Here is a 16,737-nt window from a genome sequence, read left to right as displayed (position 1 = left end):
CCAGTACAGCAGGTCAGCTGGGCAGTTGCAGGGAGGCCTCTGGAGCTTATTCTGTCCCTGCAGCTCAAATAGATCAGCCAACTGACCTTTGAAGTCAGTCTGGTTAGCCTGCGATAAAGGCAAGCATGTCCAGTCTTCCTTCTCAGACAACAAGGCAGTCCTTCAAGCTGCAGGGCAGTCCTCTGACAGCAGGGCAGTCTTGCGTCTGTAATGTCCACAGGTTTAGGATTGTTCTGAAGAAAGGTCCAATATTTATACATGGTGGCAGCCATTTTGTGTGGGTAAACAGCTTTTCCTACCCCCACAACTGGTTCTGGAAAGTTCTTCCCTTCCCCAGTCAAATCTCCAAGACGTCTGGTATGACTAAAAACAGGGAGAGCCCGGTGTCAGATTCCTTTGAATGGGCAGGAGGCAAAGCCCTTCAAAATGCCCCTAGCCACCCTGGCAGGATGACCCATCCGCAATTAGTCTCCTTTGTGTCACTGTCTGGGAAGAATACACAAACCCCAACAGCTGAGCCATTCACAATCTTGTGACCCTGAACACTGGCAGAAGGCGCAAATGGTTATTACAAAAAAATGCTGACTTTAAAAAAGTGCAATTTTCAGAATTGTGACCTAAAATCCAACTCTACCATTAAAGATGGTTTTAGATTAAAATTCAGTTGAGTCTAAAGTGTATATTTCTATCTGCTCCTAATCCAAAGTTAGCACTTTAAAAAAAAAAGTTAACCCAGTGTCAGCTGGTGTGATAGATAGGCCTTACAGTAGTGAAAACTAATTTAGGTTTTTTTTACTACCAGGACACGTATACTTTAAACCCACCTGTCCTGCTTATTAAACACCATGCACCCTGCCCCATGAACTGTTAGGGCCTACCTTAGGGGTGACTTAGAAGTATGAAAAAGGAAAGTTTAGGCTTATTTTGCTAAGTCGAAATGGCAGTTTGCCAGGGCCGGTTGTGGTTCCCAGCCCGGCCCTGCTTTTAACGTAGACTAATGTAGTCCAGTTAAATTTTTCAGTCAGGTCATTGACATTCGAGGACATGTATGCCACAATTCAGGGCGTGTGAAATTTGTGTGAATTGCCTTTGTGTAAATATTCACAATTATGCTAAATTACACACAATTCAAAACTGCTATATTTTAGGGCAAAATACGTCCTCTCTTCCAAAATGGCCATGAGGATCCCGTTCATACTACAAAAAACCAGTGCAAAAAACAAGCACTGCAAATAGCAGCCGCTTGTGTTTTGGTTGTTTGCTTTGTTCCTTTGCTCGCACTAACTTGTTGCTGCAGATGGTGAATAATTACGCAACTTGCCGTAAAACACCGCACCTCTGAGCATGTAGTAGATGGTAGGAAGTAACACTTGTGTCGCATTTTTCGTTCTAAATCTCTTTATTGCGTTTCAAAAGGCAAAACATGCACATTACAGTGTCAGCTTTAGCACGGTGTCGCATTTTTAAGTGATGGTACTGGCTGGATTTTCCCTATGTTATAGAGTAGCACCTTACCCTGTGGGCTTACAAGACGCACTCTAGAGGTGACCTCTGAATATAGAAAAATCGGCTTTTCCAACAAGTCAAAGCCGATTTTGACTGCCATGTGTCTCTACAGTACAATTCAGTAAAGAAAAGGTGATGGGTCGGATGCTAGAATTAATCTCAACCACTGCTAATTACTTGAGCCACCTTCCATTCCATTGTCCGCCATGCCACCTCAGATTAGACAAAGCCATATGCAAATCAGCCCTGATCCTGCACCAACAGGAAAGTTCCATTCCGAACTGCCGAACCAGGTCCTCCGTGAAACAGAACACAATCAACCCAAGACCATTTTCACCCTAGTTTGGGCTCTTCAGTCGGATGCAGCTTGGTTCCAGTGGCGCAGTGAGCATGGGGCCAGGTCTGGGCATACCCGTTGCGCTTGAGGCATTACACTAAAATAAACAAAAACGTGATGAGTGAGATGCTTGAATTAATCTTAGCCACTGGGAATTACTCGGGGCTATATCCCAGTCCATTGGTCCTTTTCCCACTATGCCACCTCAGATTGTAATATGCAAACCATCCTTGATCCAGCTCCAGTACGAACAGTCCAGCCCGAACTGCTAGGCCAGATCCTCTCTGAACCGGAAAACAAGCAAACAAATGCTGGTTTCGTCCTGGCACTGATTTGCTAATGAAGACCACTTTTGTCTTGGTGCTCGGGCCTCTTTTCTGTCCCCCTAGTCGACCCTGATGCAGTCACATTTTTCTCATTTCTTTCATCTTCACCTCATACCAGGGTACGGTTTTCCATTGCTACTCCTCTGTTTTTTTAATAAAGTGGAATGGGGGATAGGTGAATGGAAGAGTGAATAGGACAGAGACAGTGGAGCCTACAAGCAGCGCTCTATCTATTAGTACTGGAGAGTGCTTCATAGATAGGACAGTCTGTAGAAGTATGAATGCATGGTGGCAAATCCGTTCCTTTATTTAACCTCTTCAGTGCCCATGACGAGATAGTCTCGTCATGGAGCACGGTTGCGCTGTGCCCATGACGAGACTATCTCGTCATGAACCCCACCCACTAATAAAACGCCCGGCACAGGAGGGGGAAAGGGCGTGGCACTGAAGGGGTTATAATGGGTTGCTGGACCACCTGTTCTGGCTTGACAGCGCAGATGTCTCCAGACAGCTACTCAAGCATCACTGGAGAGGGGCTTTGGCTCCGCCCACATGTTGGGAGCCAGGAGTACATGTTTTGATGAGGCAGAGGTTGTGTGCTTCCACAGAAAAAGTGGTTGCTGTCCACTCAGCTGTGATCATTTGGTTGATTTATCTAGGTGCCTTACCTTGAATTTTCAGGGGCACACGCATGACATTGTAATGCTATTAAAGTGTCTTAGATAACTAGATAATTTCTGTTGTTTTTCTCTGGAAGCAGCACAAATGGGAGGAGGGCAGTCATTAGCCTACAAGGGTTTTTAGGTCTGGCTTGACAGTGCAATTTTCATTGACCTTTTAACCTACACCATTATGATCTACATGTATTTGCTTCCACAGAAATCCATACCTATTCCCATGGTATTGCTATTTCTTCGGAATGCTTCACATTACCACTCAAAATTGCGTTAAAACCAGAACTACTGGCATTGCCAATGCTTTTTATTCTGTGTTATTTTTCTTTGTTTCAGAAGAAAATTTCCGATGTTCTTGCAAAGTCTGCCCCAAAGCGTGCTGCCCCTGAAGATCTGCAGCAGCTCGTGGTTCAGCACTTTGAGAACAAGCGGTCGGTGATTGAAATGGAGGAGCTGCAGCTGCCAGGTGAGAGGAGGCGTATTATCGAAAGACAGCGCGAGCGCGAGCTTTAGCAGATATGGGGGGGGTTGAATATTCACGCTTTATTCCCGTATCAAGTATTTAGGATTTTTATTTAGAGTGAAGTAACTCTGCACACGTGTGTTTTTGGCTGTCATGCTAGTGACACTGGCGCAAACCGGCGACGTGACCCTTGATCATTTTATGCGTTTGCCCAGCCTGGCACAAGAATAAAGTCGCACTGCTCCATCCACTCAGGAGGGCACGTTAATGCGTACAAGGAGTGAATTATTAACAGTAAGGTCCGCTTCTCCTCCTTGTGACTAATGCACTTGCAGGTGTTTGCGTACCAGTGTGCTCAAGCCACAGGGGCATCTAGAAATGCACATCGATTTGACATTTATAATCAGCAATCAATTGAATAAACAACAAATGTATCAGGAACTGTTGCCGCATACATCTAGGATTACACAGTTGCCTCTGTATTACATCATTAGATCTACAATCTGCGTGCCTGATCATACATGTCATCATGGTATGTAATGCACTCAGTGCTATAAGGGGCTCTGCATATCATCATAGTAGATGCGGTTCAGCAACGACGGGCTAAATTGCACAATATTTCACTATGCAATCGTTAGTCACCTATGTAGCCGCATTTAATTGTGTTTAACTTTATACGTTAATCTTTACATTGACGTTTGAATTATCACTTCACATTCTCAGTTGCACAAACATTTTATCATTTTACCCTCTTACCATCCATAATGGTCAAAACCAGCACCCTTCGCTTCAATACTCATAGCTAATCTAAAATAAATCAGATAACGTATATGAATGGCATTGTGATTCCAGCACGTATTTCCAACAGTAGCCTATGATGTCTTGTTCTGATCCTCCACTGCAGAGAGAAATATTTTCAGAGGCATGGAATATCAAAGAAATGACCTCTCATACATTCTTCAGCTGACCTGTGTGATTGTATTGTGACTAAGATCTAAAGTTCATCTATATTACTCACTTTGACTCCAGGGGTGACCTTTTTTTTTTTGGAGGTCATATAAGAGCTCTTGGGAGCAAACCTGTTTAAATTGCATGAGTATACCATGTGTATCCTGCATTGCATATCCCTCAACTTTCCAGATCCATAGTGTGAGATCCCATATTTATAACATTTTTCCAGGCCAGCCCCTGGCAGTCTGTGTATGTTGATTTCTCAATTGACAAGCACCAGTCCACATTGGGGCGCCAGAGTTCCATTTTCGGTATTTCCCTCCTCCAGAAAGTCTGAAAACACCTCTACAGACAGCCTTTTATTCCAGAGTGCATTATATTCTAAGGTATTTAGGCTAATGTGTTTGCTCAGAAGACATAAGATCTGCCTTTGCCATATTCCATGAATCAAGATCTAATAAAATGGATGTGGTTGCAACTGAGCACATTCCACCACGCTCCAAACAACCCACTCTTCAGACAGTTCGCCCCAGATAAACGATGGTGATAAAATGCCTGACCCTTGACTGTAATTCCTGTATTCACTCACTGTTGATACCACATTTGTAAAGTTGGACTAGCCTGACCTTTAGTAGTTAGGAGTGTCCAGCCCCAACCAAGCAAGGCGTGGCATACGGAGAGCACAGCTTAGAGAACTAGAAGAAAGAAACAGAATAAACAACTGTGCCATATACACATCTATGAGCCACTTCAAAACAAACGATCTTGGCCAGGGAGGTGAAGGGAATAAAGGTGAGAGCATAAACAAGAGGACCAAGTATGGAATAGCTGGCCTGGTGTGCATATGGAAAATCTACTGGCCTTCTCTGCTGAGGTGGCAGCTGTTGTTAATGGCAAGGAAGATGAGTCGAAGAAGGAAATTAACTGTGGGTAATGGTTGGGTGGACCTTGAAGAAAATTGGTGTCTAGATGGGTTGAGGGTAGCCTTCTCCCTGCTGTTAACCTGTGTCAATGTCCCCGGGGGCACTGTCTATATTCAAAGCAGGGTTATGGAACTTGTTACACAGTTTACAAATTCGTACTTTGAGATATCTTCCAGTGTAATCTATTATTGTCTATTGAGGCATTCAAGAACAGACATTCAGTTAATGCACTAGACATTTTTCAGTGGTGACCACCAGGTGGCCGATTGACGGTTCTTTATTGCCCATTTGTGTACTGATGTTTGCTGAGTTGGGGTGCAGTTCGGGAAGGGGCGTTGATGGTTTGCTCTTAGGTTAAAATTCAAGTGAAGTACGCAGTATTTGGAGATTTGTTGCATGTCACATCCTCTCTTCCATGAAGGAAGATAAACCTGGGGCAAATCTGGGGCTGCTCAATCCTGGGTCTGACAACATTTGAGTTGACGTCAGGGAGCCACCATGAAGGACTTATGTAATGCACACACTTCGGATTACACATTTCAGACTAGATGTTGGCAGGTCGTTCGAGAGAAGGCTCTTTGTAAATTGTACTGGTGCAACATGTATTATTCTTGGTCATGCTTGGGCTCATTCCTCATGCAGTGGGGTCTCCTACTAGCAGGTCTTGATGACTGTAACTAGATTTATTTAGGAAAGTCTTCTAAGTTGCTGAATGTCATTTATGTGCTCATTATGATATAGGTGTTTCTTTTTAGTATACCAAGGTTTTGAAGGGATTTACGGCTAAGCTTCAGACACCTTGTAATGCTTGTTAGAGTACTCATACATGCCAAGTTACTAATATGCAAGAAGAAATCTGCTGCACTGTCAAGGGACTGCTACGCCTTTGGCCCATGGTACTGCAGTGACTCCCTTTCATGACCCCTGTAATCAACTCTTAGATTACTTTAACAACAAAATTTGCTCCTCAGTAAGTTTCTTTAGATTTTCCAATACCAGTTCTTGTAACGATGACGAAAGGCTAGTACAGATGCTATTAGTTACTTATTTTTTTCCCTAACACTGGTTTAAGTGGAACATTTCATCATGGTTAGTGCCCTCAAATTAAGTAGTTTCTCAATTACTCTGGCAGTGTCTTGGCTGCCCTTTGAAGGAAGAAGGAAGTTCCCCTCCACCTTAAGTTGTGTTGTTCAGTTCCATTGCTCTCGGCTTTGCCAGTTCTACCGCTACCTAGCTGTTAGCTTCAGAAGACCTGCTCTCAGTCCTCCACCTCGCCAAGTAGGATGAAGGAAAAACCATGATCCCCCTTAGTGTTCTGGTTCTCCCTCTGCTCAACCTTGGGATCTTATGGAAGAGGTAAGATGCAAATAGAAGTAAATTTTGTTGGATGGTCCAGCTACCTCATCTACCTATTAACATGGCTGTCCCTTCTACAGTAGCCGGGGATCCCAAATACACACTGTGGGGTGAAGGAGAAAGCCATCTCCAGTTTAGCTAGCGAAGGCAATGAACAAAAAGAGTTCCTACCAGTATCTCTTTGGTTTTTCAGCAGATTCCTTTTTATGCTGATTCATACCACTGTCCCAGCCACATGGGTCAGCATGAACTTGAGTCTCCAATCCCTGAGAGATTCAGAATTCAGGAATGACGTGGTGCACCAACAGGGTTTTTGTACGGAGGTACGCCATTGTTCTAGACACTGGAAGCTTGCATTTCTTTTCTTCATTTAGTAAGTTTTCACAATTATCCGTTATTAATTTTGTACTGTCTTTTCCATTTTGATGTCTGGATTTCCTATGGATCCTTGCCCTCTCTGGATTTGAATAATTAGCTTAGCTTTGACAGATTGGAGTGTCCATTTGGAGCGCCATGACATCATGAGAATAAATAAAAGTAATCAGAGAGCGATAAGAAGAAAACCAGTCAGGTGCTTTGCCAGTTATGCCTATGGTGATGAAGGTGGGTAGCAGGTTACAGTGACCTACTATTTCAAATGCTGAGGCTAGATTGAGGAGTATGAGGAGAGGTGGCTGTGATGTGTAGCTCCAATAAGACTGAACATGTTTGAGAGAGCGGTGTGAAAAGCTTTGGAAGCCCTACTGAAGGGGATTGATCAAGTCGTGGGTGGTGAATTGGTTGAGTTGTGGACATCAGAAATGTATACATTGTTGAATGTGCTTAACCATAGAAATGCATATTAGTTGTGTAGAAAGTTCTTGTAGATATAAAAAGACGGGTCTATGAAATCTAAAGTTATGATCGTGTAACAATGATAATAAAACCTTTTTCCAGGTTCCTTAAAAAAGTGACAAAATAAGATAAAGTGCATAGCGGAGTGTGCTGATCTGTTATCACAAGGGCAGGGAGGCAAAGTGTTATTCCATAAACCCTTTCTCCAGATAGGTCAAAAGAACATGCACTATATTGAGCCTAAATCGAGTAAGGAGAAATCTGTGGTGCACATTGGTGACAAAAACAAAATGTGTCTCAATCTAAGTTGTAGTCAAAATCATGGAATAGGTGGATACCATAGACTACCTTGTCTCTATTTTCAGTCTCGCCTCAATACATTTTACTTAAAATTAAGTGTTTAACATATCTCTGCAGCAGATATTGGGCTGATCTGGTGAGGAAAATATCAGGTTTTCCTAGCAACACAAACCCTTCCTTTACATATCTAAACCAGGCAGTCCGATAAACTTGCTCCAAGGCTAGACAATCCACTATGATCATACAATTACGTTTTGCTACTTATTTGGCCCATATAGCTCCAAAGAGCAAGTGGAGGTACATTGATGAAATCCTCCATGTAGCAGTTCCCCAATTCACTGTGGCAAATAAAGTTAGGAGTACTTTTAGGAGCAGACAAAAGTCTTTGAAAGAAGGTGTTCTCTATCAGTTGTAATCTGTTCCACTCTTTATGCCTACAGTTCAGCTCTGTAACTTGCATAGAGATGCATTTGCTTTTATAAACCTACATCATTTCTTTCAGGGGTTTGGAGCCCAGTTTACTGGAGAACCTGATCTTAATTACTCTTTGAAAATGTGGGCCTCTAATTCTGCATAAATGATCTCATCACAGTGCAAAATCAAAAGGGATCCCTAATTACTGATTTAAAAAAAATTCTATGCATAGGGGTTCCATGTAAAAATTAATTCTTAGGGCCCGATTCACAGAACTAACTTAAGACAAAATCCTAAACTTACTACTTTTAGTATTCACAGAAGTTAGGATTTTGTCTTAAGTTTGTCTTAAGACAGATTTAAGACAGACTTAAGACAGACTTAAGACAGACTTAAGACAGACTTAAGACAGACTTAAGACAGACTTAAGACAGACTTAAGACAGACTTAAGACAGACTTAAGACAGGATTTTGTCTTAAGTCTGTCTTAAGTCTGTCTTAAGTCTGTCTTAAGTCTGTCTTAAGTCTGTCTTAAGTCTGTTTTAAGTCTGTCTTAAGTCTGTCTTAAGTTTGTCTTAAGACAAACTTAAGACAAAATCCTAACTTCTGTGAATACCAAAAGTAGTACGTTTAGGATTTTGTCTTAAGTTAGTTCTGTGAATCGGCCCCTTAGATTTTACCAGTTGTGTTCCACACTTAATCACAAAAGATTTGGTGAGGTTCCTCTGCAATTCCAGGCGCTCCATAAAATGGGCAAATAGTCTATAAGTAACTAGCCCATTTGTGCTACAGGATGTAACACAGTGTACTCAGCGTAGAGAAGTAAAGGCATTGGGCATGACCCTTTCTTTGGTGTTGCCATGACTCTTTCCAGTTTGTTAATATACAAAGTGAAAGTTTTGGGGGACAGGACACAAACCTGCTGGCCACCCTTACTGATCTTATTTGAGTTTATAAACTTGCGTTTAGCACCATAGCATATGCAAGCAATTGTATCTGTTTGCAGTTGTAATAAAACATAAACAATAGAGGGATCAGCACCTAGGGCCAACATTTTCTCCAATACTTTTATTCTGTTAACATGATGGAATACACTTTGCAAGTCCATAAATGCTGACTGCACACCACCCTTTTTGACAATCATGTATGTAGAAATCAACAAAAACTCATTAAGAACACTGTCAAATAGTGTTGGAAGCCTTATTGCACATAATAGTGTTTTTATGGTCCCACACTTTGAAAAGTCGAAACACAACACAATAGAATTCCCACAACCGATTTCTAAAAATCGAGAAAATTTTAATAAAAAAAATTACCATCTTAATCCAATAAGAGGTTTTATGCGATTGTTCCAAATGTGGGAGTTGTATGGTTTAAAACACACAAAAAATGTTTTGCAAAAAAAGTAAAAAATTGATTAAGAGAACACTAAGATAGGAATTTTTAACATTTTAAGGCAAAAGGAGCCAAGAAAAAGTAATGCGCCAATTAGAAGTTGTTTTTCGCGGTTAACTGGGAACTATAGAAATTTCAGGCTGAAACTACGATGGAGTGAGGGTTGGAGAACCCAAGCATGTAGTCCTAGGTAAAGATTTTACCTTCTCCCTTAGTCTCTGAAATAGTTGAAATCCTCCAGTTGGCTAAGGTTACAGTCTGTATGCGGTGAAGTCCTCTCTAAGTCAGATAGCTATGGGACACGGTCCTGCTGAAGCCGTTGGTTTTGGTAAGAAAAGCTCAAGAGTTGGAAAATTAATATCTTGTGGCCCCCGAAGTCCTTTGTCAGATAGATACGTTTTGCAGTTTTGCCCACTCAAGATTTTTACCTTCAGACTTGGGGACTGATTTAGAGTTTGACTAACAGAATTGACTCCATCGGGATGGCTGAGGACATTACCGCCACCATTCCGAGGGACCTCTGTCCGCCAGATTTAGAGATGTCTGCCGACCCCATGGATATTTCTCTTCGTTATAAATGTTGTAAAAGTTTGATGGATTATACCATCAGCCATGTGGGTCAGCTGTCAGACTTTTCAAACGTTTTTTGTTTTTCAAAAATAAACTCCCAAAGTTAGTTTGTTTTTGAAAAAATAAAAGTTAATGACCTCCCAAGACATCTATGTGAGTGCCGTCCACACCAACAGTGCTATCTTCATGGCTGTGATATGGTAATTTGTGGTTACCCACTTAGCAATGGTGTAGGGGGAGTCTATGCCTGCGAGCCAGCATTCAAGCTTATGTGCCCGACCATTTGCCAAGCCGTTTATCCAATCATTTAATTCAAGGCGTTGTGATGCTCTTTAGTAGGAAGCCTCCCGAAGTAGATTATAGTAGCTTCTGGTATTTAGAGTGGGGAAGTTTGCAAACTGTATATGATTTTGGGAAGAATAACTATCTTAATCAATGCCACTCGCCCCAATAATGAGAGGGATAATGTAGACCACCTTTGTGCATCTCTACAAATGTCATTGAGTAAAGGTATTATGTTGGCCTGCCTGGCCTGTGTTGCTGTGTCAATTATTTGTTTTCCAAGTTTTTGGAACCCAGTATGTGTGACTGTCAGTCTAGCTTGGTTTGTCCAAGTCAATTTCTGATCTGTATGTCCTATTGGGAAGAGACACTTATGCCGGAGAAGTTCCCGAATGTATCCAGGGTCTCTGTACTGATAGGTCCTGAGATATCTGGCAGGCCCATATAAAGGAGTAGGAGGAGGTCATCAGCCTAAAGGAGACCCTGACCACTCAAACCCCAACTCTTCCCACTTCTACATCACGTCATGTTTGCCTTACTGCATATTATCCCACAGGGCACTATCCTGGGTACAATTCATCATGTTAGCACCCTTTCACTCTTGAAGGTTTCTGTTGTTCCATTCAGAGGTTTATTTAGGGAAACGAGCAGTTCCCTCCTACGCAAAATCACCAAAATGGTTCTAGTACCAGTCCCTCCTCCCACCGGGCTGGTATCCAGCTGACTGCAGTTGGCCCAGGGACTAAAAACTTCTCTTCCCCAGGCCTTCCTCTACACTGAACTATTATTGTGCAGGCCTCACCCTTGTCCCTTTCAAATTAGTGAAGTTCCTGGATCAACCACAGCTGCCATATTTTAGCTGAGAGGAGTCACATACCCTAAACCCAGGTCTTCTTGCCAAGAGCATTAAGCCAGTGTTTCACTGACAAGTCCCAGCTGCTGGTAGGCTAATGGTAATTTGCCTTTTGGAGAATTGGGCACAAAAGGTCTTAGTTTTGAAAGTTATTTTTAAAAATCCAACTTTCAGTCAGTTGGATTTTTAATAAACAATAAAAATATTGGTTGATCCGTAGCTGTAAATTATCCCAAACAGAAGATAGCAGAATAATTTTTTTATCTGACTTTTACCTTTTCTCACAGGACCAGCTGCAGCCTTGTACAGTGAAAGTTGTTTTGTTTGAGGTCTAGTTACATGCTAATGGTAAATTCTTGTCTATACCAGTTTTAAATATTGGGCACCCTCTTTGTGCACTTTAAAAGTAAGGTTCTTTCCTGACAAAAAGGTTATTTTGACAGATTCACCTGCAGGGTTAAAAGGTGCAGCAGTTAGGCCACACAGATAGGGCTGAAGGTAGGTTGTCTTTGTAAGTCTAGTGGATGGCACAACAGTCCACGGGTAACATTTATCTTTTCCATGCCATTGGGGTATTTTCCTGCACCATATACTGTTGCTTTACTGGAATGTTAAATATACCAATTGGGGATTAGCCTATTTTATTGTGCTTTATTAGTCAGAGCACATAGACTGAGAACTGGACGTCAGTACCCCAGTGTGCAAAGTTAAAATACCAGCAAGACAAGTCAGTACAGAAATGGGGGATGATCACGCTGAAAATGTGATTTTCTCAAAAGGTGTTCCACAAGTTATTTAAACTTTCCCAGTACATATGCTTCATGTTTATAACACCTGTGCTGCTGTTTGTTTAATGTTTTAATTCATACTTCTTGTTAACTACTTTTTGCTTGAGATGCAGCCTACCATGATCTTTCAGCTCTTCATTTAGTCACCTTTAGTTATTGTGCAACGTTTTCTATCTGCAAAGGCTACTATTATTCCTCTTCCACAGAGTTTACTCAGTTGTTTTTACCAAGCTAACAGTGTGTCACATATATATATAATTTAAAACCTCATGGTATAGTACATTGGAACTTCAATATGTGAAAAGGTGCCTTGGCAATATGTCAGTTGCTAGGCAGTAACAGGCTTGTGACATTGAGAAAAATGAAGGACACTTTAAGGTATCTGACACAAACCGATGGCCATATTTAATTCAGAGAAGAATACCAAAGGAATTCCAGTCTTTAACTGATCAAAAAAAACTTACTGCATTATCACTGTTGAATAATTTTTCTCAGGAATAATAAAGGGGCTTATGGTTGTAAAACCAGATAATCTGTATTTCTTTGAAAAATGAGACAAGTTGGACAGAGGAATTCTGAGATATATCATACTCTGCCTGCACCACGATTTGAGATGAAATTGCCAAGGAGAATTGATGCAGTAGAAACTATGTTTCAACTCACGCTGCAAATCGGACAGCAGCTACAACTAACTGTGGATAGATTCTGGAAATGCTTACAAGTCACATTAAGTAACAAGCATTTGCTGATTGCATGATCTTAGGTGGGAAATTTTTTTTAATTATGTTCTAAGGATCCAAGCTCTGACTGGCTTGAATAGTGTACATGATCTTGGCAATGAGTCGTCTTTGGAAAAGAACACAGTCAGTGGCTCAACACAAACCTCAACAGGAAAAAATGATGGTATTAAAAACGGTTCACTGATAGAATATCGACGATAAAAATATGGATGTTCAAAATATCGAAAAAAAATAGACCACGAAAATATCAACACCCATTCCTACAAAGGCAAGTACAAAAATATTGAATCAAAAATATTGATGTAAAAAATATAATGTAAAAAATATTGATTTAAATATATATATATAATAAAATATGTATTAAATATACATATTAAATTTAACAAAATAAATTAAATATGATATATTTTAACAAAATATAACAAATAAAATTAATTTAAAAAAAAGATAAGCACTCAAACATAATTTATACATATATACATTTACTTCAAAATAATTAATAAACTATTATCTTAAATTTATTTTAAAACTTTAAAATTATATAAAAATAATATATATACACACACACACACACACACACACACACACACACACACACACACACAAATGCTCCTACCAGGATCCTTGGCCCTGAGGTAGGTGGCGCAGAATGCCGGCGGAGCCAGCCGACGGACCATACCACACAGAAGAAAGAAATATCCGCACTCTCAGGAAGTGCCAAAGTGAAGTTTATTACACCAGGTATATATATTCTCATAGGAAATCTGAAAATTCTATTTTGAATAACTTTAACGCCGGTTGACTTATCTTCGTGAAATTTTCAAAACTAATGGGGCGCTCCGCTCAGCTCCTACCCTGAAAGTCTCAGGGTGATTCGTCAAGCGGGGGCCGAGAAAAAAGGGGGGTCCCAAAACGCGTTTTCCCCATGCATTTTCCCATAGGACCTTTAGTCGAAGGTACAGCCCGAACAGCTGAACAGAATTACCTGAAATTTGGCAAAGAGGTAGTCCTCAGGTCAGGCATGTGCCTTTTGCATATATGGTGTAAATCCGTTCAGTAGTTCCTAAGAAAATCAAAAGTAAAATCATATATATATCTGGGCGGAGCCTAACCACTCATCTAATTGTGAGATCTGATTGGCTGTCAGCACTTCATCCAAGAAGTGTTGGCAGCCATCTTGGGACCAATATACATGATAGCACCTCATTAAAAAGCATTGCAGTTAATAGAAGGTTTTAAGACTTTAGTTACATTATAAATCATTTGTTTATGTTACCATACTCATTTTAGGAATTGTGGTATGTTCTAAGGTGATTTTACCATGTGAAAAAGCCTTCTGCTGGGATATCATGAATCATGTTTGAGAGAAAACTATGTTCACATGCTTTTCCCACAGAGGTTTGGAAGGTGATCTATAAGCTAAACTGAGAGCATATTTTCTGTAAATTCACATTATCTTTCTCAGTCATGTGAGAATGAAGTCTGACATTCTCAGTAAAACATGTACATCCAACAAGGGCAGAGACTGTCAGTTGATTCCTTTGTGTTCTACTGCAGCTTCCCAGAGTGTTCCAAAGAACAACTAGAGCGCTAACAGTCTTACTTATGACAAAGGTATGGCACACCTGAAGCCATCTTGATTGGAATAAAGTGGTAACATTTAAAACATTTAATTTAAAAAGGAACAAAATGAGAGGGTTCATTTTGCCATAGAATGTATGATTAGTGCTGCAGAAAGAAAAATTAGGGCACATTTTGACTTCTCAAATCCTCTTCTATTTCATTAAAAAGTTCTGACATGCAGACTGAAACATGCCCTTTGAATACCAGCAGCAGACTTCCCTGGTGAGCAGTAGCTTTGCTACAGTGATCTAATGAGGAACTAGAGTGCTACCATTCAGAATTTATGGCAAATGTGTCACATCTGAATGCCTTCTTGATGGAACCAAAGTAAACAAGCATTGAAAATGCAATAGGTCTCGCCCTCGTTTAAGTTAAAGCAATTCTGTTTATAATTAGGTGGCTTTTTAGCTTTGCTTTTATTAGTGTTTTTAAAAATTTCATATACATACCATGCATATGTATGCATATATGTATATGTATATGTTTGCATGAATTTATATTTATATAGATTTGCAGATTATATGTTTATATATGTATATATATATATATATATATATATATACACATACATATATATAAATGCATATGCATATATATATGTGCATATGTGTGCATGTACAGAGAGGTAGAGAGGTAGAGGTGTATAGGTAGAGGTGTATAGGTAGAGGTGTATAGGTAGAGGTGTATAGGTAGAGGTAGAGAGGTAGAGAGTGAGTAGTAGAGAGTAGTAGAGAGTGAGTAGTAGAGAGTAGTAGAGAGTGAGTAGTAGAGAGAGAGTAGTAGAGAGTAGTAGAGTAGTAGAGCGTGAGTAGTAGAGAGTGAGTAGTAGAGAGTAGTGGAGTAGTAGAGTGAGTAGTAGAGAGTGAGTATTAGAGTGGGTACTAGAGAGTAGTAGAGAGCGAGTAGCAGAGAGCAAGTAGTAGAGAGTGTGTAGTAGAGAGTGAGTAGTAGAGAGTGAGTAGTAGCGAGAGTAGTAGAGAGTGAGGAGTAGTAGAGTAGTAGAGAGTGAGTAGTAGAGTGAGTAGTAGAGAGTAGTTGAGAGCGAGTAGTAGAGAATCAGTAGTGGAGAGTGAGCAGTAGAGAGTAGCAGAGAGTGAGTAGTAGAGAGTGAGTAGTACAGAGTGAGTAGTAGAGAGTAGTACAGAGTGAGTAGTATAGAGTAGTAGAGAGTGAGTAGTAGAGAGAGAGTAGTAGAGAGTGAGTAGTAGAGTAGTAGAGAGTGAGTGGTAGAGAGTAGGAGAGAGTAGCAGACTGAGTAGTAGAGAATAGTAGAGAGTGAGTTGTAGAGCGAGTAGTAGAGAGTAGTAGAGTAGTAGAGAGTGAGTAGTAGAGAGTGAGTAGCAGAGAGAGTAGTAGAGAGTGAGTAGTAGAGAGTGAGTAGTGGAGAGTGAGTAGTGGAGAGTGAGTAGTGGAGAGTGAGTAGTAGAGAGTGAGTAGTAGAGAGTGAGTAGTAGAGAGTGAGTAGTAGAGAGTGAGTAGTAGAGAGTGAGTAGTAGAGAGTGAGTAGTAGAGAGTGAGTAGTAGAGAGTGAGTAGTAGAGAGTGAGTAGTAGAGTGAGTAGTAGAGAGTGAGTAGTAGAGAGTGAGTAGTAGAGAGTGAGTAGTAGAGAGAGAGTAGTAGAGAGAGAGTAGTAGAGAGTAGTAGAGTGAGTAGTAGAGTGAGTAGTAGAGAGTAGTAGAGAGAGAGTAGTAGAGAGTGAGTAGTAGAGAGTGAGTAGTAGAGAGTGAGTAGTAGAGAGTGAGTAGTAGAGAGTGAGTAGTAGAGAGAGAGTAGTAGAGAGTGAGTGCTAGAGAGCAGCAGAGAGTAGTAGAGTGAGTAGTAGAGAGTAGTAGAGAGTGAGTAGTAGAGAGTGAGTAGTAGAGAGTGAGTAGTAGAGAGTGAATAGTAGAGAGTAGTAGTAGAGAGTAGTAGAGAGAGAGAGTAGTAGAGTGTAGTAGAGAGTGAGTAGTAGAGAGTAGTAGCGAGTGAGTAGTAGAGAGTGAGTAGTAGAGAGTGAGTGGTAGAGAGTAGTAGAAAGTAGTAGAGTGAGTAGTAGTGAGTGAGTAGTAGAGAGTGAATTGTAGACAGTAGTAGAGAGTGAGTAGTAGAGAGTAGTAGAGCGTGAGTAGTAGAGCGTGAGTAGTAGAGCGTGAGTAGTAGAGCGTGAGTAGTAGAGCGTGAGTAGTAGAGCGTGAGTAGTAGAGCGTGAGTAGTAGAGAGTGAGTAGTAGAGAGTGAGTAGTAGAGACTAGTAGCGAGTGAGTAGTAGAGCGTGAGTAGTAGAGTAGTAGAGAGTGAGTAGTAGAGAGTGAGTAGTAGAGAGTGAGTAGTAGAGAGTGAGTAGTAGAGAGTGAGTAGTTGAGAGTGAGTAGTTGAGAGTGAGTAGAGTGAGTAGTAGAGAGTAGTAGAGAGTGAGTAGTAGAG

At 40.8% G+C, this 16,737-nt stretch overlaps 1 protein-coding gene across 2 annotated transcripts in view; it reads left to right on the top strand.

Annotated features, from left to right (window-relative positions):
- Positions 1-16,737, top strand: part of CMSS1 (cms1 ribosomal small subunit homolog) — a 1,297,886-nt gene that overhangs the window by 1,197,345 nt on the left and 83,804 nt on the right. For both annotated transcript variants that reach the window (XM_085622368.1, XM_085622369.1), the window contains exon 5: positions 3,180-3,309. In XM_085622368.1, the coding sequence (XP_085478494.1) occupies positions 3,180-3,309 (130 nt within the window). The remainder of the gene's footprint in view (positions 1-3,179; positions 3,310-16,737) is intronic.

The sequence above is a fragment of the Triturus cristatus genome, chromosome 8 (assembly GCF_964204655.1).
Source record: "Triturus cristatus chromosome 8, aTriCri1.1, whole genome shotgun sequence".
NCBI classification, from domain to species: domain Eukaryota; kingdom Metazoa; phylum Chordata; class Amphibia; order Caudata; family Salamandridae; genus Triturus; species Triturus cristatus.
This window is presented reverse-complemented; position numbering and strand designations above follow the sequence as displayed.